The 25,253-nt window shown below is 35.9% G+C and overlaps 1 protein-coding gene across 1 annotated transcript in view; it reads left to right on the forward strand.

The window, feature by feature from the left end:
• Positions 1–16,022, forward strand: part of OXCT1 (3-oxoacid CoA-transferase 1) — a 175,950-nt gene extending 159,928 nt beyond the window's left edge. The window contains exon 17 of the mRNA XM_074200456.1: positions 15,484–16,022. Coding sequence (XP_074056557.1) covers positions 15,484–15,525 — 42 coding nt within the window. The 3' untranslated portion in view covers positions 15,526–16,022. The remainder of the gene's footprint in view (positions 1–15,483) is intronic.
• Positions 16,023–25,253: the final 9,231 nt, after the last annotated feature.

The raw sequence follows: 25,253 nt of genomic DNA on the forward strand, positions 1-25,253 counted from the left end.
ATGAGCCTGATTAATGGGTAAGTACAGGACATAAACCGTTAATTTGTTATCATTTTTAGATCTGACCTTTCAGCTCTACAGGAGTGGAAAGAATGGGTGGTCACAGATTAGATCAGGTGGGAACAGAATCATGAACTGACTCAAAGGGGAGTAAAAAAAGTTGGGGTCAGGGGCATGTGAATTGGAAGATGGTGTGGTTTCAGATCAGCAATTAATTGAAAACACAAGGAGAAGAGCTGCCATATAGGTAAACAGAAGATAAGGATGGTCTGTAGTATTTTCTCTGAAAATTCTTCCAAAATCTTCCAAAATGGCAGTCAGTTGACTGTTAGCTTGAACATATAAACTCACATGCAGAAGCAAATCCTTCTGGTTTCTTTTAAGGCATGATATTAAACCAATCATAGAATTTCTAGTGAAGATTTATAGATTTTTTTATTGCAAATCTTGAAGAACATTTAATATGTTCTGTTTTTAGAAAATAATGTGTTGCAATTCAAATTAATAGCAAATAAGTTAAGAGGGGAGTTTTAATATTATAAAAGAATTTCCTTTGTTTCACATATATACACACACACAAAACAAAATAACTGGGGGAGGGGGTGAATTTTAAATTGGATCACATGATGTGATTTGGGAAAACAGCTAATTCATTAGGTTTACATAATGTAAAGGGGAGAAATGAGAAATAAAATTTGAATTGTGTTCATCCGTAGATCACTGGCTATTTCTGTGCTTCAGAGGGGAAGATTGGGACAGAGGAAGGGAAGAAGTGACCACAGGTCAAAAAAATTTGAGTTAAATGATCAGAAGATAATCAGAAATGAAGACAAAAAAATCTCCCAAGTTCGGGTGAAAAGATTTCATTTGCATACTACTTTTCAAAAAGACATCTCCTTAGATATATCTCTAAACACAATAGAAAAACTCAGTTGCTACAAGACCACCTAACTTTCAGAAAAATCATTCACAACTGGGATTTGGTAAAACAGGATCACATTTATTTCTTAGGTCCTGAATGGCTTGTACCTATCAGAGTATAACAAATTGCTTGGAAAACAGGTTTGCTGCATAATTCATTACTTACATATATAACTATTCATGGTACTTTGCCAAGGTCCTTGTCCATTAACCTTTTCTGAATTTTGCTTTGAAAATACTCTTCCAGCAATACCTTGAACAAAGAGTCCTTCTTTAATTAGCTTTCCAGTAACTACAGAGGAAAAATAGAATTTGTCTGTACTTTATTCTAGACTTTTATTCTTGCCATCACGTAGCAAAACTTAATTATTAAGACAATTTAAATCAATCAGTTCATGTGAATTAGCCAACCTTTCTTCTATAAAGTAATGGTATATTTTTTTAGATGCAATAGTAAAGGAGAGTAGAACAAAAGACAGACCTTGGTCCCAGGGTACCTCAGTTTTATTTGTGTTGGCAAATGTGAAATGAAAAAAGATGGATTGTTAGACTGATGGAATTTATACTTCTTAACTCTGATAAATGTTATTCATGCAGTCTACTCCTTCACTTTGCATAGGTGAGAAATGTGATCTGATTAGGTAGGTATTCTGATAATTTTCCAAGGATTTTAAAGCAGAAAAATATGCTTAATAAAAAACTATGTTAACTATAGCTTAATACTTTTTCAACATTATGATAAAAATATAATTTCTTTCCAAATTTTACACAGTCATCATTCTAATTACCAATTTTCAGTGATATAATATATATATATTATATCAGAAATGCCTACCTTTGATAGAAAACTAAATAAACTGATATAAATGCCTTTATGCCATTATGCCTTTGCATATTGTAGAGGTGGTTCAGGCAAATGTAGGACCAGGTAGTTTAAAGGATACAGAGTGGGTCAGAGGAAAGAGGAATGAGTTTGGAGTCAAAAGACCTGGGTTCAGATTCCAGCCCTGCCATTTTCTATCTATAAAGGTTGGGAATGAAGAAGAAAAGAGGTGGTATATGAAAATGGACTAAAGCATGAGATGATATAATTTGGGTTGAAAGGTAGTAGTCAGTTTTGGGCTATCTGTGATGGAGAATACCATATGTATCCAGAGAAAGAATTGTGGAGTTTGTACAAAGACCAAAGACTATTACTCTCAATTTGGGGGGGGGGGGACCGTTATGTAATTTTGGTATCTTTTATGCTTTATTTTTCCTCCTTAAGGATATGATTTCTCTCTCATTACTTTCAGCTTAGATCAGTGTATACCATGGAAACAATGTGAAGACTAACCAGACTACCTTCTGTAGGGGGTGGGGGGAGGGAAGCAAGAATGAAGGAAAAATTGTAAAACTCAAATTAAAATATTTCTTTAAAAAAAAACTAGTAGTCTAGGAGAGTGAGAACATAGAACATATTGAAGGGAATACTGTAAAGTGCAGACTTGAAAAGGGAGGTTAGAATTAGATTATAGAAGACCTTAAGAGCAAGGGTAAGGATTTTATATCTTAGAGGTAATGGAATGTTATAATCACATTTGTTCCTGTGTGAAGTATGAGAGGGAAGAAACTGGGAGAAGGGAGAACAGTTATGAAGCTATGATCATGGCCCACATAAGGGTTGATTAAGATTGAGCTTGGACAGGGACTAGCATTGTAAATGGAGAGAAGTGAGGAGAGATGGTTCAATTGATAGGACTTGCCCCTGATTGGATATTGGCAGGAAAGGAAAGGAGAGTCAGAGGTGACTTTAAGGTTTTCCTCAGCACCCTCAACAGAAATAGAGAAATTTGCAGAAGAGATGGGTTTCCATTGAAAAATAATGGTTTACTTTTCGATTACAGCATCATAATAACCTACATTTAGAACTGGAAGAGACCATGTAATCCATCTTGCTTAGTGTATAGATGAATAAACTAGACCTGAAGGAGCTACTTGATATTACCCAAACTTTTATAGGTAGTAACAATTAGGATTTGAACTTAGGAACTCTGACCCCCAGATCTAGCACTGTGGTTAAAATTATAAGCAATACTATTACTAGACTGCTGCATCTTAACAACTTATACACAACTTATATGTCAAGTTGTATTATAGATAAAGAATGGAGGCTAATTATGTAGTGAGAGCAAGGAATGATAACTCAAGTATTGTATTTATCAGAAAAATATTCAGAAAGCCTTAAGTAGGAGGCAAGACATGGACAGAAATCTCATAGGGTAAGAAAGCATTCAGTCAGAACTGACAGAAGGAATACCCAGACCAGGGAGATCACAAATCATTAAGTATTTAATAAATACCAGGTACTTATTAGGCACTGGGAATACAAGGACAAAAACAAAACAGTCCCTGCCCTCGAGCTTACATTCTATATGAATATCACTAAATAAATACTATCTATCTGTTCATCCATCCTTCCATCCATCCATCCAGAATATCAAATGGATCTGAGAATCATTGAGCCATCTAGGTAGAGATTTTCAGCAGGCATTTGAAGATTTCAGCTTAGGGTTTAGGAGAGAAATTAGTCATGATTAAAGAGATTTTGGAGTCATTGGTAGAGAGGCGATGATTGAACCCATGGGAAAAGATGATATCACTCTGGGAAAGAGTTTAAAAAGAATAAAGAAAGGTCTAAAATAATTCCTTGTTATAAGTTGAAAGTCTACAGTATTTGCAGTGTTGTTTTGGATATGATGGAGGATATATTGGAACAAAAGAATGCTGTCCTTTACCTTAAAAGACCTTGGTCCTCTCTTCTTGGCAGGTCTGCAGCTAAACCTTGAGAAACAAGTATATATTGCTTGTCTACTTGTCTGCAGTGATATCTCAAAGAAACCAGATACAGACATGCCTTACCAAGGGGAATGGATTTATATTCACCCATATCTATTAGGAGCTGGCATTTTATCAGAAAGAGAGTACACTCTAAGGATTTCAATGGGTTGAGCAGACAATACATTGGACATTGGCTTAGCTCCCACACTTAAATCCTCTTCTGCTTAGCTAGTAGATCACCTTGGCAGGGTAATCTGCTCGGTGTTTATGGGCTTATAACTTTGATGAAACTATGAAGGAACAGAATGAGAAATTGTACTTTTAGTAGATGTTTTTCATTATAAAAATAGACAGGCAAAGTCAGTCTGCATAAAAATTCATCTTCTTCCTTTTCTGCAAAAGCCAGCCCAGATTTCACATCAAGGGTATGAACAACATTAGAAGCTCAAAATAGGTCTGACATGACAAAGAAAAGAATCAGATGTTTCATTTAAAAAAATTAAACTGTCCATATTCCTTTGAGAGGAAATGTTATAAACCATGTATTTGAAATCATCTGTTTTCAACAGAAGAGTTTTATTTCATTAAGTTATTCCCACAGATGTTCCATTGCTTAAAAAAGAAAATGGATTGTTTCTGAGACTGCCTTGTTTAAATACAAAGAGTCATGTGTCTTTCCTTGTACATGGTAGAGAATTCTCATTGATAACAACTGGAGATCCATGCAAATTGTAGACTTTTACTTTTTGCCTACTTATTACAAGCCTGTCTTAAGAAACAAATGTCTTCCAAATGGCAGCTTAGAAAAAAACATTCTTAGCCATACAACAAACTTTTAACTGAACTTATTGCCTATAAAATCTATAAAATAGTGTCATTTATATTGCATATATATATATATATATATATATATGTATAGTATATGTATTCTGGGAGCCAGGAGAATTGATTCTGTACCACATATACAATTTGAATAGTAAATACTTTAATAGTTAAATTGAAAGATGGTATAACATTGAGTATTATGAGTTGTCAATTCAGACAGTTTTCAAATGAAGTAAAAAAGAAAGGAATGAATTTGTAAATTAGTGATTGATATGTTTTCTTATATATTAATTTACTAATGTAATATATTCTCTAAGGGCCTGAATTATCAAATCAAAAGTAGTACAAAAACTTTGAGACATATGGGTAAACACTACCAAGTATATTGGCAAATTAGCCATAGAATTATAAAGCTAGGGGTGACCCTAAGGAGTAATCTGTTCTAGCTCTTCCTCTACTCCTTTGGGCATGGACATTTGGTCTTGAAATAATTTGAAGAAATCAATAAGGGTTGGTCTGGGGAACTTGGGAGTATAGAATAACTGTGGAATAAAGGACCAAGATTGCAGGAGTTTAGGAGCAAAATAAAAGAAGGGATAGGGTTGGTTCTGTCATTTCTTTGGTAAAGAGAACTTCCATATGAGGAAACAAGATCAGTCATTTTACAATATTGCTTAGAGGTCTCTGAGGTTAAATGACTTGTGCAGGGTCACATAGGCAGTATGTGTCTGAGGTAAGATTTGAACCCATGCCTTTCTTGTTTCTTGTTCTAAGTCCAGGTCTCTATCCACTGTATGTGTGTGTGTGTGTGTGTGTGTGTGTATGTATGTATATCCTTTTATAAAATAAAATAAATGATTTAATTTTCTTATCAAAAAAGCATTTCCATATAACATGAATATTTTGGATGTACATATCATTTCATATTTAATATTTTAGAGGGAAATTATTATTAGCATAAACTTATCATTAGCCTTGACTTTTTTTAACTGACAAAGGTCTTTAAGCCTTGGCTAGTTTAGTGTACTATTTTCATAGCCTTTGTTTTCTTTAGTGATAGTAATCTAGTAGTTGCAACACTTTAAATAATTAAACTTTCAAATGCTTTAAGATTGCTATTATCACCCCTCATATTTTTCATTTTTGAATTGCCAGAATCATTTCTTTAAAGTTGAAAGGAACCTCAGGAGTCACTGAGTTCATTCCCACTTTTGACAGATGAGGCCCAGAGAGGACAAAGGACCAGACCATGAAAGCTAGTCAAAATACATCTGCAATAAGATTTGAACTTAGATCTTCTCTTAGCTCCAGGTGCATCACTCTATCTTCATGACACCATGCTGTTTCTAAGTCACAGATGTGGGACCTGCTGCAAAAGTAATAATGATAATAATAATAAAGATAGCATTTATATATTGCTTGGAAGTTTGCAAATATTCTATGCATGTTTTCTCTCTTGATGACCAACACAATATAATCCAGGGTATATATTTTGTTGTAACTTATGAGAACTTGCTCCCCTGAGACTGCATGCATAACCTGGGCCATCATCTATCAGTGTTTCAAGAAACCCATTTTAACAGGATTTGTCTTTTCATAAAAAAAGAAATATTTACAACTCTGGAAGAGAGCAAGTTATTACTGTGTCCCTGGTCATCGCAGCTTCTAGCTTTTATTTGAAATTTGGAGCAGAAAAATTGGGTGAGATGGAGACAAGAAAAATCAAAGCTAGAACTGAGGTTTGTTTATAAAAGCATAGAATTAATTTCAAAGCTGCAAGAGACCTCACAAGTCATCTATTCCAATGAATACCTGAAGCAGGAGACATTGCTTTGTCCTCTAATAGTTATAGTCATATTCTTGCTTGATGACCTCAGAAATAGAGAATTGCTATATCCCAAATCTCTGCTCCCTTCATGGCCAAACTCCTATAAATATATCTATTAGCCCAAAATTATCTATTATCTTAAACTGTATCTACATTATTACAGAAACACAGAATTTGAAACATGGGAGGGACCTCACCAACCATGTATTCCTCTTAGCATATCTGATAAGAGGCATGGGGAATTCTCTGTGCCAGGTTCTGGGGTTACAGAGATAAAACTGAACAATGCCCATCCTCGAGGAGTTTGCATTCTGTGGGGAGTAATGCAAACATGATTTAGCTAGTACGTAGCAAGTACAAAGCAATTTCAAAAAAAATCACTTCTAAATCTGACTTCTGATCCCATTATGCACAACTAAAATTATTCTCTCCAAGATATATCAGTCACTGAAATTTTGAATTATGAAATTATGAAATCCAGGACCATTCTTGCTCCTCATCCTCCTCAATCCTTTTTAAAGAGCCTGTTGACTACCTTCTCCTCTTGGATATTTTTCCTCTTCCTAAAGTGATGCTATGGGGCAGCTAGGTGGCTCAGTGGATAGAGCACTGGCCTTGGAGTCAGGAGTACCTGAGTTCAAATGCAGCCTCAGACACTTAATAATTACCTAGCCGTGTAGCCTTGGGCAAGCCACTCAACCCCATTGCCTTGAAAAAAAAATCTAAAGTGATGCTACATTTAAGTCTCCTCCTGACTGTTGAATTTCTTCAATTACCTTTGCTGGGTAATCATTCTCTTCCTTCATATTAAATGGCCTCTGTTCTGGGTCCTCATTCTCTTCTTTTTGTTCTCTCTTGGTAATCTCTCATGGGATCAATGATCAGTGGCTCAGAAACCCAAATCTCTGTTGTGTAGCTCTTTAATGAACTCTAGAAATGTATTAGTCAGATAATCTTTGCAAACCTAAAAGTGCTCCTTAAATGCTCACTATTAGTGTTCTTACTATTTCTAATACTACTACAGCTGCTATTACTCTTACTCCTATTCCTACTACCACCACCTCTATTACCACTGCAACTACTACTACTGTTCCTGGATTTTCCCACCCAAATATCCTAGAACTCTCAATCAGTAGGTCCAAAATAGAATTCATTATGTTTTCCCCAACATCCATCTCTCCTTCAATATTCCCCAGGTCTTTTGATGATACCACCTTCCTTTTGATCATCTAAATGTAAATCTTTGTAGTTATATCAGATGCCAGTTAGTTAATCAAGTTTTGTTGACCCTACCTTCATAACATTTCTGTAACTTCTTTCTACTTAGTCTCTCACCACTAATTGGTCCCCCTTTCTGTTTCCCATCCTCCATATGAATATAAAATGGACATTCCCAAGATATGAATGGTAATCATTGCTTCATTACTCAGAAACTTTAGAATCTTCATTGTTGCCACTACTATTAAATGCAGCCTTTAGTCTTCCTTCCTTACTTGGAAGACCATTAGCCAAACTTTAGAAGCTAATTTTATTTCATGTTTTGTTCTTTTATTTATCCTTTGTTCTAATGAGTTTGTTCTCCTAGATGTGTCCTACAGGCATGGCATTCCATCATCTTTCTCTTTGCTTTTACATAAATAGTTTCCCATCTCTGGAATTTCTCCTTCTTTCTATCTTCCTTCAAAATATAGCACAGGCATCACCTCCTACAGTCCACTTTTCCTGATCTCCCAATCATTAGCATTCTCTTTCTTCATACTACTTTGCATTATAGTGTATTTGCTTATTTGTGTATAGTTATGTTTTCCCCCATCTCCAAGAATGTAAGGCCCTTGAGGACAAGGACTAGTCTATGTGTCCCTACTCCATAGAAGCAATGCTATCTATCTATCTATCTATCTATATATATAATATATAATTAATATGTATATGTTGAAGTGAATTGATTTTTCAATATCCATTCTACATTTGGAGGGCTTTAATTTTTTTGAAGATACTAGTTTTTATTCTTATTTATTTTTAGCATTTTTTACATTGTGAGTTTCAAATTCTTTGCACAATGCATAATTCTCTATTGGAAGGCAATATTATATTATGTGAAAATTGTTTCCTTATTAGTGAAGTGAGAAAACTATATTTCAATTTATAACCAGAGTTCATGCAAAACTTGTTTCCTTATTAGCCATGTCACAAAAAAACAAGAAAAATAAAGTGAGAAAACTGTATTTCAGTTTATAACCAGAGTTCATCTATTCTTTATCTAGAGGTGGATAGCACTTTTTATCATGAGAATTCTGAATTGTCTTGTATCATTGTCTTGGTCAGACAAAGATTATTAAATCTTTCACAATTGATCATCCTTAACATACATAATATTGTGTTATTGTATACAGTGATTTTCCTTGTTTTGCTCACTTCACTTGGTGTCAGTCGATACATTTTCTCGTGTTTTTCTGAAGCCACCACCTTCAACATTTCTTATGACACAATAGTACCCTATCATAATCAATTGGATCTAATTATTAGGAAATTTTTTTCTTGTCTAGCCAATATCTCTACCTGTCCACAATTATATTCATCACTCCTAGTTTGGGAGCTCTGAGACTAAGCAGAACAAATCTAACTATTTCTTATTTGGAACACAGCCATACTGTTTCCCATGTCTTTTTATTTAGGTTTAATGCTTCTCTGCTCAACAACCCCCCCACCCTGAACCCCCACAAGTTTATTCAACAGATTGTCAGATAGTATAGTTTTCTTTATCTACATCATTGTTCTTCTGTACCCATTACAGTTGGTCACAAAGTCCCTCTTAAAACATGTCATCAGAACTGAACACTATCACAAATGTCATTTGACCAGGGTTAAAGTACAATTGCATAGTGTGAAGTCAAAGTTGGAATCATAGAACTTAGGTTTCAATTAGAACCCTGCTTCTTAGAACCCTTGTGACCTCGGACAATTCATATAACCTCTGTTACTCTCAGTTTCATTATTTGTAAAATAAAGGTTTGATCAATGTATTGGGCTTATCCTACTCTCGTTGGTCTTGAGTCAACGTATTGACTCATCCTGAGCTTGAAAAATCTCCAGGTTTCTCCTCTGTCCTGCATTTTTGTAGTTGATTTTGGCAATCAAGTTTGAGTTCCAACTATTTCTGCCTTCATGCAACTATCATCGATTCATTTTGTCTACAAGGATATGAGTGAGGGACTCAGTCAGATGCCTTTCTGAAGGTCTGTAGGATTCCCCTGATTTTCCAACCAATTAACCTTGTCAAAAGAGCCAAGGTTATTCTGAAATTGCTTATGCTTAATGAACCCATGCTGACTGGTATTGATTACCACTTCCCTTTCTAAGTGTTCACAAATTATACCTTTAATGGGGCATTGTAGAATTTTGACAGAAACCTAAACCTAGGTCTTGAACTGAAGTCTTGAAAAATCCACTTTCTGCTTTTTCCTGTTTCTAGTTCTATGCTTTTTTTTCTCATTCATCATGATTTTTCAGACATCACCAACATAGGTTCAGTTATCACATTGACAAGTACCTTGTCATGACAGACTATCAAATCTGTTGACTTTAGTTCATTGAATTTAACCAGTCTTTTAACTTTTCCTTATTTATCTTGGATTTTAATTTCCTTTTACTCATTTTTGTTTTAGCTTTCCCAGTCTTAAAGGGGAAGAAAACAGATTCAAAATGAGAACTCAGTAGTTTTATTTTCTTATTGTTTATTATCATCCAGATAACCTAATCCTAGACCTTAATCATTTTTCTGCAGCTAGTATGACTTAAAAATCTTCTTTCCACTTTGAAATTAGTCTTGTCCATATTTCATACATGGAACTATAAGGATCTGAATCCTAGTTTCTTTTCTAATTTCTTTCTTTTTTTATTTTGGTTTTTGCAAGGCAATGGGATTAAGTGTCAGGGTCACACAGCTAGGTAATTATTAAGTGTTTGAGGTCATATTTGAACTCAAGTCCTCCTGCCTCCAGGGCCAGTACTCTATCCACTGTGCCACCTAGCTGTCCCCTAATTTCTCCTTTATATGATGAAGCTACAATGCATTTCTTTAATAAAGTACCCACTTTTAGTGGTTTGAAACCATTGGTACTCCTGAAAAGTTGTTAGTTCAGTCTGGTCTCATTTAGAAGACTATAAACATCAACCAAATGATATTACTGTAGTCTGAAAGAGTTACTGGATATGCTTTAAGTGTCTGTCTTCCTACTAGGGAGTGATTTAAGCATAGAGGATGATCTAGTTTATTACTTTTTATTTATATCATTTTGTCATTATTGTTATTATTGTTTTAACATCTCTCTAAATTTAAAACTGTACTGACTTTTTGAGCTGCCCATTCATCCACAGCCAGCAAATTTAAATTAGGGCAAATATTATTGCTATCATTTTAAAGAAGAGAAAACTTTTGGCTTAAGGAGACTGATGACTTTTCGGAACAGGGTTGTACATGGAAAGAACACTGTCTATGTAATCAGAGGACTTCATTCAAAGTCCTTTCTTATATTTCTACTCTTTTTACCAACATGTGATTTGGATCTTGTCATTTAACTTTCTTTGGGTCTCAGTTTCCATATCTACAAAATGAGGGAATTTGACCAGATAACTTGGAAGAATCTTTCTAAGCCCCAGATGCATATTCCTTTGCTTTCTCTGGCAAATAGAAAATAGCAGAACTGGTATTCATTAGAACCCAGGTCTCCTGATTTCAAGTCCAAAGCTCTACTTTATTCCTAACATCTGTTAATCTCTTCCTTTTTGCTTTTCATCTCTATCAATCATTTCACTCAAACTTGTGGACTAGAAGTCTAAATATCCCAATCCTGTTTTAGACCCTACTACTAATTAGCTGTGAGACCTTGGGCAAGTCTCTTAACTATTCTTTCTCAAATTTCCTTTCTATGAAAAATGAAGATATTGGACTGGATATTTTCTAAGATCCCTTCCAGCTCTAACACCTATTTGAGTCTAATTTAAGTTTCTCATTCTGGTCCTATTCACCGTCCATCAAATATGTCACAAGATAGAAAAATTAAAGAAAAATAGGCAATTCAACAAAGATATGTAGGTTGAGACCTTGATTAACACATACCTTAGAACAAACTGCTTTATCCAAGGCTAATCAGGTTTCCAATGAAAATGACTTTATAAATCATTTGAATAAATCCTGTTGGGATTTATAGATGTTGAGAAAAATCCCTTCCCACACAGCTTCTGTGCTTCCCCACCCAGTTGAAGGTAAATAAAGTCAACCTCAAACAAAACTGTGGAGTCTACTAGCCACCTCCAATTATGTATCCTTCTACATATCTGCCTCCTTTTACGTCCTCCAGCTGTAGGAGCCCAATGCCCCCTTATTGAGTGGCTGGTTGTATTTTGACTGAAAATCAGTCTCTATGAAGTGTTACCTCAACTCAGTGTATTTAATCTCTCCTTGTGGAATGAGAGGCTATATCCCTTCCTGAAGGAATTAAGAGACCCTAACAAGGACATAAACATATGGCATATTTGTTTTGTCAGGTAAGGGATCTTTAACTTGGAATGAACTTTTAACAAAAAATATTTCTGTAACTATACTTTAATAACATTGTTTTTTTTTTCTGTAACCTGTATCTTATTCCTTTAGAAACTTTATTTTGAGAGGAGTCCTTAAGCTTGTTCAGATTCCCAGAGGGGTCCACGAGATTAAAAAAGCTAAAAATCTGTAGGTTTAGATGGATTTCTGAAATGCTTAATTCTGATGTTCCCCAGGACAAGGACAAGAGGGCACTTGCTGCCAACATCTACCTTCCTTTGCTCCCATTATAAACAGCTCTCTTCCCTGGCAACTTCCCATCCACCCCCTTTCCCTAATCCCCACCTCCCCCCAACATCAACACATTCTCTTTTGGATATAAGACAGTGATCCTTGTGTATAACACAATCACCTCTTGCCTCTTTCCACCAGAACTCTCTTCATATGGACCCTCTGTCAACTCTAAAAATGTGATCCCTGATGAACCAGTTGCAGGTTTTCACCTTCTCAACTTTGCCCTCTCTGGGATCAGCAAATGACCCTTTTTTTAAAGAAATGTTTTTCCTAAAGGCTTTTTATTTCTGGAGAGGCAAGATGATCTAATGGTTAGAAAAGTAAGCTTGGAGTTAGTATGATTTGGGTTCAAGTCCCGTCTCTTCTGGGCATGTCATTTAATCCTTAATGCCATCCCATCCTTAGTGCCTCAAAGCTAAACTCAGTGGCAGAGTAGTTTGAAGATCTATAGTGGAGAAAGGAATTTTCACATGGAAGATGCCTTGAGTTTGTAAAATCACAGGTCTAATCTCATCTTCTAAACCTAAAACTTCAGAGAAGCATTCAAGAGTTTAAAAGAATAAAAGCTAGGTCCAAAGAGTCAAAAGAAGTCTTATAGCCTGTTCTTTTAGTAACTATAAAAATGAGTTTGACCTTAACCCTAATCTACGCTTGCTATAGACTTATTCCTGAAGTCAGCTGGGATGACTGCAAGGCCATGCTAGGTCATGGGATAGGTTTGTGTTATTACTGAAAGTCCTTTTAGAATATTTGTCCTTTAGGGGGTGGCTAGGTGCATAGTGGATAGAGCACAGGCCCTGGAGTCAGGAGTACCTGGGTTCAAATCCAGTCTCGGACACTTAATAATTACCTAGATGTATGGCCTTGGATAAGCCACTTAACCCCATTTGCCTTGCAAAAAACCTGAAAAAAAAAGAATATTTGTCTTTAGAATACTATTGTTACTATATGGATTATTGTTTCACTTTATTCTTCCTGAGATCATACAAATCTTCCTAGGTTTCTCTGAAACTTTCCCTTTATTTCTTTCATACAATAGCATTTTGTTATATTTACTGCTTATCTTATTACCTTTAGAAACTCTTTTGAGAAGGGTGACTCTCTGTCTTGCTAACTGTGGGACCTGCCTTAAAGCTGCCTCTTTTATACTCCTTGTAGCCGTAACCCTTGTCTTCCTAAAACAAGGGAAACACTTGCCTAATGGGCCCTCCAAATTTCTCTTTCAGGCTTCAAGTCAACCTGCCCTTAACATGAAATGTTTATTATTTTCTCCAGAAGTCTCAGGGGTTTCCGCCCAATGCAAATTCTATTTTTCTCTTGACCCCATTCTTTTCCATCCTTTTTAATTCATCTGAAGTGAACTCACAGGCCCCTTGCTAAACCTCGAGGAGAGTCTCAGTTCATCCACCATATATCTAATTGAGCATCTGAGGCCCTTCCTTCTAAGGCTCATGAAGAATAGATGGCAAGTGTCCCAAGCTTCTGGAGCCTGACTCTTTCATGGTTGTTATTATTGCCTTTAAAAATCACCAGTGGACTGCCTTCTCTTATTTTCTCACAGTGTTCTTCCTGATCATCAATGTCCTAGAGACCCCTAGATCTACCAGAATGTACCATCATATCCCACTTAATTCACTTCCCTTTTATTCTACCAGGAGCACTAATTTCCTCCCAATTGCCCACACTGTAAAGTCACTATCATTGAGTTTACTCTTCCCTTCCCACATACAATCATTTGCTAAGACTTATCAACTTTACCTCTATATAGCTTTTCTTTCCACAGTCTTCACTCTGCTCATCACCCCTCTCTCCTGAAGTATTATAATAGCCTGCTTTCCCCTTCTCCTTTTCAATCCATTTTCTTTGTATGGCAGCCAAAACAATCTTCCCAAGGCACAAGTCTGACCATGTTCAGAAGCTTCAAGGGCCTCCTGTGTCCTCTACATGTAAGCCCCTCCATAGTCTAGATGTAATCTTTATTACTCCTCTTTAGACACTCAAATTTGCAGTGAAGCTGAAAAGCCATTTCTAGCCATTCCCCAAATTGGAGTGGCCAGCAGTCTAGGTAGCAGCCACCATGCTTGGAACATACAAGTACCTCCCCAGGGAAGCCTTCCCTGATTTTCCCTCCTCATAATTAATGTATTCTTCCTCTTCAATTTATCTTTTTATTTCTTTATCTTTGTATCTGTTGCACTGTCCTTATGGAATGCATGCACCTTAACTCTTCTGGTTGAGAAATGGGTGATTATCTCCACAATATTGTACATATTGATGATTACTAAATATTTATTGAATTGAATTAAATATTTAATACACTAATTTTATTAGTGTATTAATAATAAAATACTAAACCCTAGTTTATCTTGGATGAATTATGAGCAGATTTACTTTAGGGACATGATCTTTTCCAAATTCTTATCACAATAAATTTACAACAGAAAAATACTTTACAATAGAAAAATACTTAATCAGTCAATCAATCAATCAGCCCTTATTAAGTATTATGTATCAGGAAAATATCCTTGTTCTACTACTAAGAAACACTTTCATAGTTTGTTGCGTATATCCCTTCATCACCAATTACTTCCAGGGCTTGGAAGCTGCCCTGGTCTGTCAGAAGTTGACCAGAAGATCCCCCCTAATCCAGCCTTCCTTCCTTCCACCTCTGTCTCTGCTACAATCTATGTCCCCTCCAACACTTTCATTAACTTTAACTACTTCCTGGCTCCTCCTCCCTCTGCTCTAAGATTCCCAGATGGCTCTTTTTTTTCTGTTGGATGTTATTTTAGCTAATATTTAATGAGTTTCAGTGCCATTTGCCTGGTTCCTCAGTAGTCAGCATCTTACATGATTCTATGATTCATTATTTTTATTTGTTTTTTGTTTGTTTTTGCAAGGCAGTGGGCTTAAAGATGGGGCTAGACATATCTTTCATTCAGGGTCAGTATAGGAAGCATAATAATGATAATATATTGTCCTTCAAGTTTATCTCTCTCATAGAGGACCAGTATAGGTTAGGTAGATCCCCTCCTCTTTGACATCACATTTCTTTTATAAGGTGTTTAAGAAGAACAAGCCTTGGAGAGACCATGTTAGTGAGGTTAGAGAACCTCTCTTATACTAGAAAAGAATAAGGAAATTCTAAATGACTCAGCCTGGATTGATTACTTATTTGGCTGTGAGAGATGGCTAGTGTTTTATGATTAAAAGGATTTTGAACTAATTTTTTTCTCTTTTCTTTTTTAAACAGGTTTCACCAAAACTCATGCCAATGAAGCAAATTGCAACTTGAAATGTGGACTACTAGCATTTATTTCATTGCACTGTGGGTTTTGAATATTTTATAATCACATAGGAGTTAATATAAAGGAAAAGAAATCCATATCTGTATCAATTTGTACTTTTTTCTAAGGACTATGTGCCTAGTTTTCTTTTTGCATCTCAGGTCCTTTATAGCTCTACAAACTTTTGTTCTCTGTCAATAGCGTCACATTTTCATAAAAAGATATATAAGTATTACAAGAATAAATACTGACTGAAGAATTTGTCTTTTACAAGTGGTGCTCACAGTAAATGTTACCTTCTGGTTCTATTGTATTTACATTCATTGATATGTAATTATGCTAAGAAGACAGTCATGGAGCAAGAATTTTGTCAAAGTACTTTCTTTCCTAATTGAAATGAGACAAAATGTCACCATCCAGAGTAAAATTGAGGCAGGATTTTACAGATGGTATTGGCAGACTTAAATGGAAATTTGTTATAGAAATAAAGTTTCTTAAACTTGAATGATGACTTTTTCTTCTATAATTCTTCCCCTAACTCCACAATTTTTACCTTGAGTCCTTGACAGTCAAGTCCAGTTTCCCTAGAAATCTTCCACCTTTTTTCCAGGAAATATATTTTTCCCCTTCTTCATTTTATATATATAGATAGATATAGTTCCATTGATATAGCTATATCTAATAACATTTTCCCCTCTTCATTACACACACACACACACACACACACATATATGTATATGTGTGTATGTGTATATATATATATATATATATATATATATATATACATATACATATATATATATAAACAGGTGTTCCTATTCCTTTAAAAAGGAATATAGGTAGTGTTGGAGATACCTGATTTATAGTGATGTCCTATAGATAAGATATTTAGTGGGCTATTTCTACCTATCAAAATCAATTTGTGCCTAAAAATAGTCTACAGTTGTTCCAGGAAACTAATCCATTTAGAGGTATTCTGATCATAAATATTAAAGCACTCATACATTGTTTAAAAGAAACGTTCATATGAAAGCCCCTTGTAGTTCCTGTATGGAGGCTCTAGTCTCCTACTGAAGCCAACAGGCATGATGAGCTAGAGAAATGTCCATGTTTAAATTATAATTGCTATCTTCCACAGCACAAGGTAAAAATCTCTCCCTTCTTCTTGGAGCAGACTTGAGATATTAAATTACTTGTTCTATTGTGAAATTGCAACTTTATGACCAAGGATGCTTCCTAAAAGTATTTTTATTTCACCTCTTAAAAAAACCTAAATAGACTAAAAAGAGAATCTCTCATAATGGAAGTGATATAGTGCATTTTTAGTGTGATGCGGTCATCCTGTGTATTTAGTTTTATTCAGTACTGATTTTCTGAAAGTGATCTTAATGCTTGATTCACCCACTGATGGATACTCTTAGAATATCTGGTGGTGTAGTCAACTGAGTGCTGGACCTGAAGTCAGGAAGACTCATTGTCCTGAGTTCAAATTTGGCCTACAACACTTGGTACCTGTGTGATTCTGGGCAAGTCACTTAATCCTTCTTATCTCAGTTTCCACTTCTCAAAAATGAGCCAGAGAAGGAAATGGCAAACCACCCCAAATGAGTGCACAAAGAGTCAGACTGAACTGAAAATGACTGAATGACAACAACAAGGGAGCATCTTGGGTATTAGACTCTCTAGGAGTTAGGAAGCAGAAAGAATTCTTGAACATTTGGACCAAAAACAGTGACAACACATTATGATGCTCTAAATATTGAAATTGCTTATATTTGTGCTCAGATAGTAGTTGTCATTTAAAGCCAACATTCTTCCTCTATGATATGATAGAGGAAAGAAAATGGAAAGTATATTTATCTATGTGGCTAAAGATTGAATCATTACATAAAATGCACATATGTAAATATACAAATATATTACATATAATGATTATGTGATTGCATATATAGATGGATTAACAGATTTAAAGCTGTAAGTGACCTTAGATATCAAGTATAACCCTTTTATTTCAAAGATAAGAAATACTGCTAGGGAAGTCACTTGCCCAAAGTCACACAGGAAGTAAGTTTCAAAGTTGAGTTGAGTCCAGAACTACTCCAAACCTGGATTTATGATTACATTGTATAGTACTGTCTCCCTGGTTCAATTGCAAATCTTTCTGATAACTAGTAAAACATAAGAATATAGAGGGTCTTTAGAGGCAAGATCAAAGGGGATCACTCATATTGGACTAAATTATTTCATTGTATAAACATGATTTTTTTTCATTAGTTTAAACTGCTATGATAAGGTAAATAATCCTGAAACTCCTTGACTGACATATTAGACCTAATATGTGAGATATTTTCATGTAGTAGAAAGACAGTTTAAGAGTGCTATAAATACTGAAAGGTGACAAATGGATATTTATGAGTGATTATTTCTTTTCTCATATGGATATTATATGACCAGATCACCAAATAAAAACTAGCAAGTGGGAGTGACCAGTGCTTAGGGGAAAAAATAAACTATTCTTTGTCACATTTTGACTTCAGATAAAAGTTTTAGGTTTATCTCTTTAATAGAAAAGGTTGCCTTTTGTGAAGTGAATTTAACTTCCAATCCACATAAATCCTGTAATCTCATCTCTATTAAAAGTCATTCGTATTGTCTGTGTTAAGAACTAGACAAAAACCACATATGTTTATTTCATGCTTTTTTCCTGACAACTTTCCATTTGTAATTCATGGGAATTTGTTCAATTTCCTGGCACCATATTGAATTAAAAGTACTTCAGTTTTGAACTTTATACATTCTACACAAAGATTGCAAGATTACTCTTATGTGAAATGCAAGAAGATTACAAGAAGGTTGCTATTGACTTCTTGCAGACGAATCCTGGTTAGTTTGTCAAGGATAGACAAGGATGATTGTGGGGACATTTGAAAGATGCTTTTCCATCATTCCTCTTTCCTTCCAACCTGAGTGTTTCCAGTGCAAGTTTCAGGAAAGGTATTTCTGTCAAAGTGCAATCAGTAATTTTGTTTTCATAATCCCTTGATCTGGCTCCTGGGACAAAGATGGAAAAGATGAATCAATCTTGGTGTTTCCATCTTGAAGAGCATGGACAGAGTTGAATATGAATGAGCAGAGTATTCTAGGTAGTCTTGATTTACTTGTAGTGTTCCTCCTTATGTCCAGAGGAGCTCCCCCTCCCCCCTCATCAAAATATTTGCCTCGTATAAATCATGAAAAAGTTTAAATTCTGAGAAATGTGGCATAGTGCATACAGAGCTGATGTTAGAATCACAAGAACTTAAAGGTTCAAGTCCTGTCTCTGACATAAACTGACTGTAATCCTGGGAGTCACTTAATTTTCAGAATTTTCTCAATTCTAAGACTAAAAGGAGATGCCAACTTGCAAGGAGAGGGAATTTGCATACTGGGATTAAATAAATTATATGTATGACCCCTTTATACTAGTCCTGAGAGATCCATTTCTTTGCAATCTTAACTGTTACTACAATTTATTACAAATAATAGGTTGGGGGCAGCTAGGTGGCACAGTGGATAGAGCATTGGCTCTGGAGTCAGGAGTACCTGAGTTCAAATTCGGCCTCAGACACTTGATAATTACCTAGCTGTGTGGCCTTGGGCAAGCCACTTCACCCCATTGCCTTGCAAAACCCCCCAAAAAATAGGTTAGCTAGGTGGCTCAGTGGTTCTTTTGGCTCCCCAAAGTTAGGAAGAAGACTCATCTGCTGGTCTCAGACTCTCACCAGCTGTATGACCTTGGGCAAGTCACTTAATCCTGTTTGTCTCAGTTTCCTCATCTGTAAAATTAATGAGAAGGAAATGATAAACTTGTGCCAAGAAAATGCCACACTGAGTCAGGAAGAGTTGGATGTGATTGAAACAATAATAATTCCAAATAATTACTAGGATCACAGAGTTAGAACTAAAAGGGACTTTGAGTTCAACTAGTTCAATCCCCTTTACAATTGAGGAAATGGGTTCAGAAATTGTGATTTCCTCAAAGTTACATAGATGATAAGTAGCAGAATTAGGTCTTCTGATTCCTAATAAAGCATTCTTTCCATCATTCCATACTGGACTCTTAGGTTCCAGGAAACCATATGAGTTCAACAACTCATTTTCCAGGTGAGGAAACAATCCCAAAATAGGAAATGACTTAGGATGATATATTTGGAAATAGAGGGAACTTTTGCAGTTGGACTAATATCTCATTTGCCCTGAGGTCATTCTGCTAATACTGGCACACTAGGGATTTGGACCAAGTCCTCAACCTCAAATCCATTATTCATTCATTTTCTATGCTTCACCTTATTTTTTTCATCTCACATCTCTCTGGACAAGTGTATCCCAGACTCAGATTTCTTCAGGTAGTTTTCTTGACCCATTGTTCCTTGTAGTGGTCTTTCCCAGCTTGTGTGGCCCCTGTCCTCAACCTCAGGTCCTCACAGATCATTTAATTCAATCCTAAAGAGTAGGAATCCTTTGTAAAGTAGCTCTGATGAGTGGTTATTCAAGCCAGTGCTTGAAAAATCTTCAAAGGTAGGCAACTCACTAATATCTGAGCCCATTTCTCAAGGGGTAGCCCTAAACAGTAAAATATTTTCTTTCATAGAGTAATTTGGCCTCTGCTTTGTCTAAGTATTTTCCCTAGTTGTGATTTCTGGGATCCAACAAGATTAGTCTGATTTCTCTTCAATCAAAATTCAAAACAAAACAAAGCATGTTTTCTCCCTTCCCCTTCCCCTCCTCTTCTCTAATCCAAAGCAATTAAATTCAACCTCTGTAGTTAGATCTCTCTCCTCCCAGTCCAATTAAACCATAAAGTCCACAGTATCCCCATCATTGAATTTTCTGCTTGAAGTCAAAGGCATTTGAAGACCTTAAGAATTCTACCAGCAAACGTTCCCTTCATATAGAGAAAGGTCACTGGTCTTGGGTGTTGGCAAACCTGGGCTCAGGTCCCTAATTCAGCTCTTTAAGCAATGTGACTCTGAATTGTGTAGATTAGTGGAAATAGTAGTGGTTTTGGAGTCTTAGAGATAGATTTGTGTTCTGGTTTCCCCATGTATTTGCTTTGTACATTTCTGGATCTTGGTTTTCACATATAAAATGAAGGTTGGACTCCTCACTAGATGATCTCCAAGATCCCTTCCATTTTCCAGTCCTACAATCTTATAGGTCTCTTCACCAAATGCTGTTCTTTCAACTATAAAATGAGAATAGTAATATTGGTATTTAGATGGTACAGAGGATTCCATGGGACATGGAATCAGAAAGACCGGAGTTCGAATTTTGCCTCAGACACTCGCTAGCTATGTGACTCAGGACAAGTCACTTTGCCCTGTTTGCTTCAGTTATGTCATTTGGAGATGGATGGAAATGGAATAGGATGAACCATTCCAGTATCTTTGCCAAGAAAACCCCAATGAGGTCACAAAGAGTCATAACATGACTGAACAACATGTGATGAATATGTTGAATTATAAAATATTAATATATAATTAAATATAGATAAATAATATTATTGACATTAATACTTAAATGATAATATAAATTATAATTTTTTTTTTAGGATTTTGCAAGGCAAATGGGGTTAAGTGGTTTGCCCAAGGCCACACATCTAGGTAATTATTAAGTATCTGAGGTCGGATTTGAGCTCAGGTACTCCTGACTCCAGGGTCAGTGCTCTATCCACTGCACCACCTAGCTGCCCTAATTAAGTATTTCTAAATACTCAAGTGAGCGTCTTTGGAGGAGAGGTATAAATGCCTATGTAAACAAATGAACATGAAATTTATTGCTGAATGACCAATTGAAGTTCAGATATAATGCAAGAATAAAATGCAGATAAGGCCTGGATGGAAAGAAAGCCCACCTCTAATCAACACGAAGGGCAAGAAAGGCAAGAAAGGTAAGACTGAACATACTTCAGGCATTTATGTTCTTGAAACTGAAAAAGCCTGCACATAGACAGTTATAAAAAAGTGGCTGGATTTAATGCTGCCATATGTTTTGCAAGGCAGCCAAAGAGGTCTGCTAGTCTGGGATTCAGCACTCACCTCAAAGCTAAAGACAGGAAGAACTTGCAGAGGAAAATAGATCAAGCAATGATTTCAGCAGGATGACGCCAGACATCCCCTGAAAATAAGCCCTAACCCATCTTTTGGGGCAAAAATTAATATAAGGTCTAGTTTTATTTTGGGGAAAATGCAGTAATATGTATAATATATATATATATATATATATATATATTATGTACATAATATATATTATGTATGTATGTATATATATATATATATATATATATATATATATTCAATTTTACAGACCTCAAATTAAGAAACCCTGAACTATTGTTTAGGAATATGAATATATATGTGCATCTGTGTGTGTGTGTGTGTGTGTGTGGTTTTACATTCCCATTAACTCAAACAGATTTTTGAGTTAAGTTTTGATTTCTCAAACCTCTTCCAGCTCTGAGCTGTAGGCTAATGAAGTGAATGGCCATTCTCAATACTAAATAGCAGCTGAATTTGAACCAAGGCTCTTCTGACTCATGTTCAGTATTTTTTCTAGCATCTCACATTATTTCAATTTCAATCAGTTTCAGTTTCTCCATCTTTAAAACTCACCTAATTTCTCTTAAAAATAGTATTGGGGTGGGGGTGGGGGGCTACTTGGTGGCACAGTGTATAGAGCACCGGCCCTGAAGTCAGGAGAAACCGAGTTCAAATCCAGCTTCCGACACCTACTGATTACCTAGTTGTGTGACCTTGGGCAAGTCACTTAACCCCATTGCCTTGCTAAAAAAGAAAAAAAAGTGGTACAGAGAGAAATGAATGAGCTGAATTAATAAAAAAAAGTTGATACAATACTCTTTTAAAGTGTTATCATAATGTTCCTCTATTGATAGAAAGGACAAGGTGATGCTATTTTTCTGTTGGATGCACCTGTCTAGGAGATGGATTGAGAGTCCATTCTTTTCATTAATGTTATAACTAATCATAAATGACATCTGGTGAAGGGAGGCTATAATTTGTAGCCTCAGTGATGTAGCCACCCAGCAGTGGTACAATAGAAACAAGATCAGAGTGCATGGGTAGTCATGACATCCAGGCAAATGACTCAACAACAAAGATATCTCAGGTGTCAACTAGGAATAGTGATGTGAGGAGGTCCAGGGTGAGTGCAAAGATGGTCCTGGTGACCTAATAGCTTATTACAAAACCTTGTTATCCGCTTACAGGCACTTCCTGCCATGGGGAATCCTTGCCCTACTAAAATCAGATCCAATTGTAAATATTCCCTGTTTTTGAGAGATGAGGAATTTTAGTTGTGGGATATGCTTTGGATGTGTTGTTAATCTTTGTCTCATTTCCATGATATGAGGATTGGAGGACGACAGTTTTGCATTTAGAAATCCTTTCAAATACAGTAGGGTTTGGAAGGATAGAAGCAGAATGAAGTGTGCCATGGGTCCAAGTAAAACATACAATTGCTTTCTGGCTCTGCTGCTTGCTCCCTGTGGTCCAAACAGGCAAGTCCTATCACCTTTATGAACCTCTTCTCCTTTACTATAAAATGGAGGGCTGGTCCTAGTGAGGAATTCTTAACTTAAAAACTTAAAAAGTTTTTAATAACTGCATTTCAATATAATTGATTTCCTTCATAATCCTACATATTTTATTTTTATGCATTTAAAAAAATCTGAGATGGCAGACTTCCAAAGGGAACCAGGACCCAAAATAAAGGATAAGATCCTCTAGAGATGATCTCAAAGGTCTTTTCCAGTTCTAATCCCTTCTGGTTCTAAATGTGAGGGGATAATGCAGAAGAAGGGAAGAAACTCAAGGACCCTGAAATAAAATCAGCTAGATTGGTCTGAAAGAAGTAATATCTGTCTCTTCTTTGATCAATTGAGCTTTGGAGGACTAATGTTGAATCTGGACAAAATAGGTAATGAGATGTGAATTCAGCCCAGTGAATGGCACTAGATTTGTGCCCATTAGCAAGCCCTTAGGCTTTACAATCAGAACTAATTTTAAATCTAATGAGCCAAACTTTTGAGATTCATGGCTTATGCCCACGCAGGGTAAGGTAAGCACATGCCTATTTTTTTAAAGGAAGGAATGATTGTCAAATATAAAAGATGTGAGAGAACACATGCTGTTTTTATGCACGAGCTCACACCACACCACACCACACACACACACACACACACACACACAGACATGTACCACATGGCTAAATTTCTTTTTAGAATACTAATTCTGCTCAAGATGTAGGAAAAACAAGGTCTTATCTCACATAGGCTAACAAGGTAAATAGAGAGTGTTGCAAATATTCCTAGGTACAACTCTTGACAATAAAAGGAGACACAATCAGCAGATCTCATTTTCCTTGTGATCAAAACAAGACTGTGAGATTCTGTTTCCTCTTCATTAACATCTATCCACATTCCATGATGGATTGTAACTCAAGATCACTTCAGGTGAACCACAGGGATGGAGTCTTTGAGGCTGGCAATCTACAGGAAAAAAACCCCATAAATCCATTAATGTGGAGTCCATCTTTCAGCTCCTCTTTAATAAAATCTCCTTTTCAGAATAAGCTCTAGGGAAGAGAGAAAAGTGAAAATGGCAGCAGAGAGATAGGACTAAGGAAAAGTAAAAGAAAAAGGAAAGAAGTTTTTTTTTTTTTTTGGAAATATGCAAAACAAAACCTACCCTGTTTGGACTAATTGGGAGAAAACCCTGTCAAAATCTAGTAAAGTGATACAATTGCAACATTTTTAAGAATTCTATTTTATTTTCATTTCTGAATCTTCTCCTCCCAGTCCCATTGGGAGAGCAAGAAAAATAAAATAGTTACATACATGGATAGCTGAACAAAACAAATTCTCATCTTAGGTCAAAAAAACCCCAATGCTTCAGTGTGCTCTCTCACCATAAGTAATGTCTGTCTGCTTCAGGTCTCTCCCTACTTTGAGCCATTCTCCATTTAGCCACTAAAATGATGTTCCTTAAGCTCAGGTCTGATCAGGTTACCACCCTACTGAAAAAACTCCCATTGTCTCCAGAAGCAAATAAAACATGCTCTGTTTGGCATTCATAACCTTGCTCCCTCTTACCTTTGTACTGTTTTTGTACCTTCTCCCCAATATATCCCATAACACTGGCCTCCTTCCTGTTCCATGAATAAAACTCTTTTCTCATCCCTGGACATTTTCTCTGTCTGTTCCCCCATGCCTGGAATACTCTCTCCTCTACTGACTATTGTCCTCCCTGGCTGGCTTCCTTGAAGTCTAAGCTAAAATCCCACCCTCAATAGGAATCCTTCCCTAATCCTTTTAATTACAGGGCCTTCCCTCTGTTAATTAATTCTTTTTATTCTTTGTGTGTGGTGTGTGTGTGTGTGTGTGTGTGTGTGTGTGTGTGTGTGTGTTCGAGCCCTCAGGGGCATAGCTTGCTTTCCATATATTTGTTGATATATTGTCTCCCTCAATAGTTTGTAAGTTCCTTGAGGGCAAGACACTAGCCATTTTTTGAATCCCTAAAATGTTACTACTTTGTGTCTCAGACTTAGCAAGCACAAAAAAAAGAAATTTTATTGATTAGTTGGTTGGTAGTTTATCATTGTTGTATTGATCAAACTTTTTTAGAATTGTCCTTTATGAATTGCTATTATATAAATTGTTCTCCTAGTTATACTCACTTCA

This window comes from Macrotis lagotis, chromosome X (genome assembly GCF_037893015.1).
Source record: "Macrotis lagotis isolate mMagLag1 chromosome X, bilby.v1.9.chrom.fasta, whole genome shotgun sequence".
Classification (NCBI taxonomy): domain Eukaryota; kingdom Metazoa; phylum Chordata; class Mammalia; order Peramelemorphia; family Peramelidae; genus Macrotis; species Macrotis lagotis.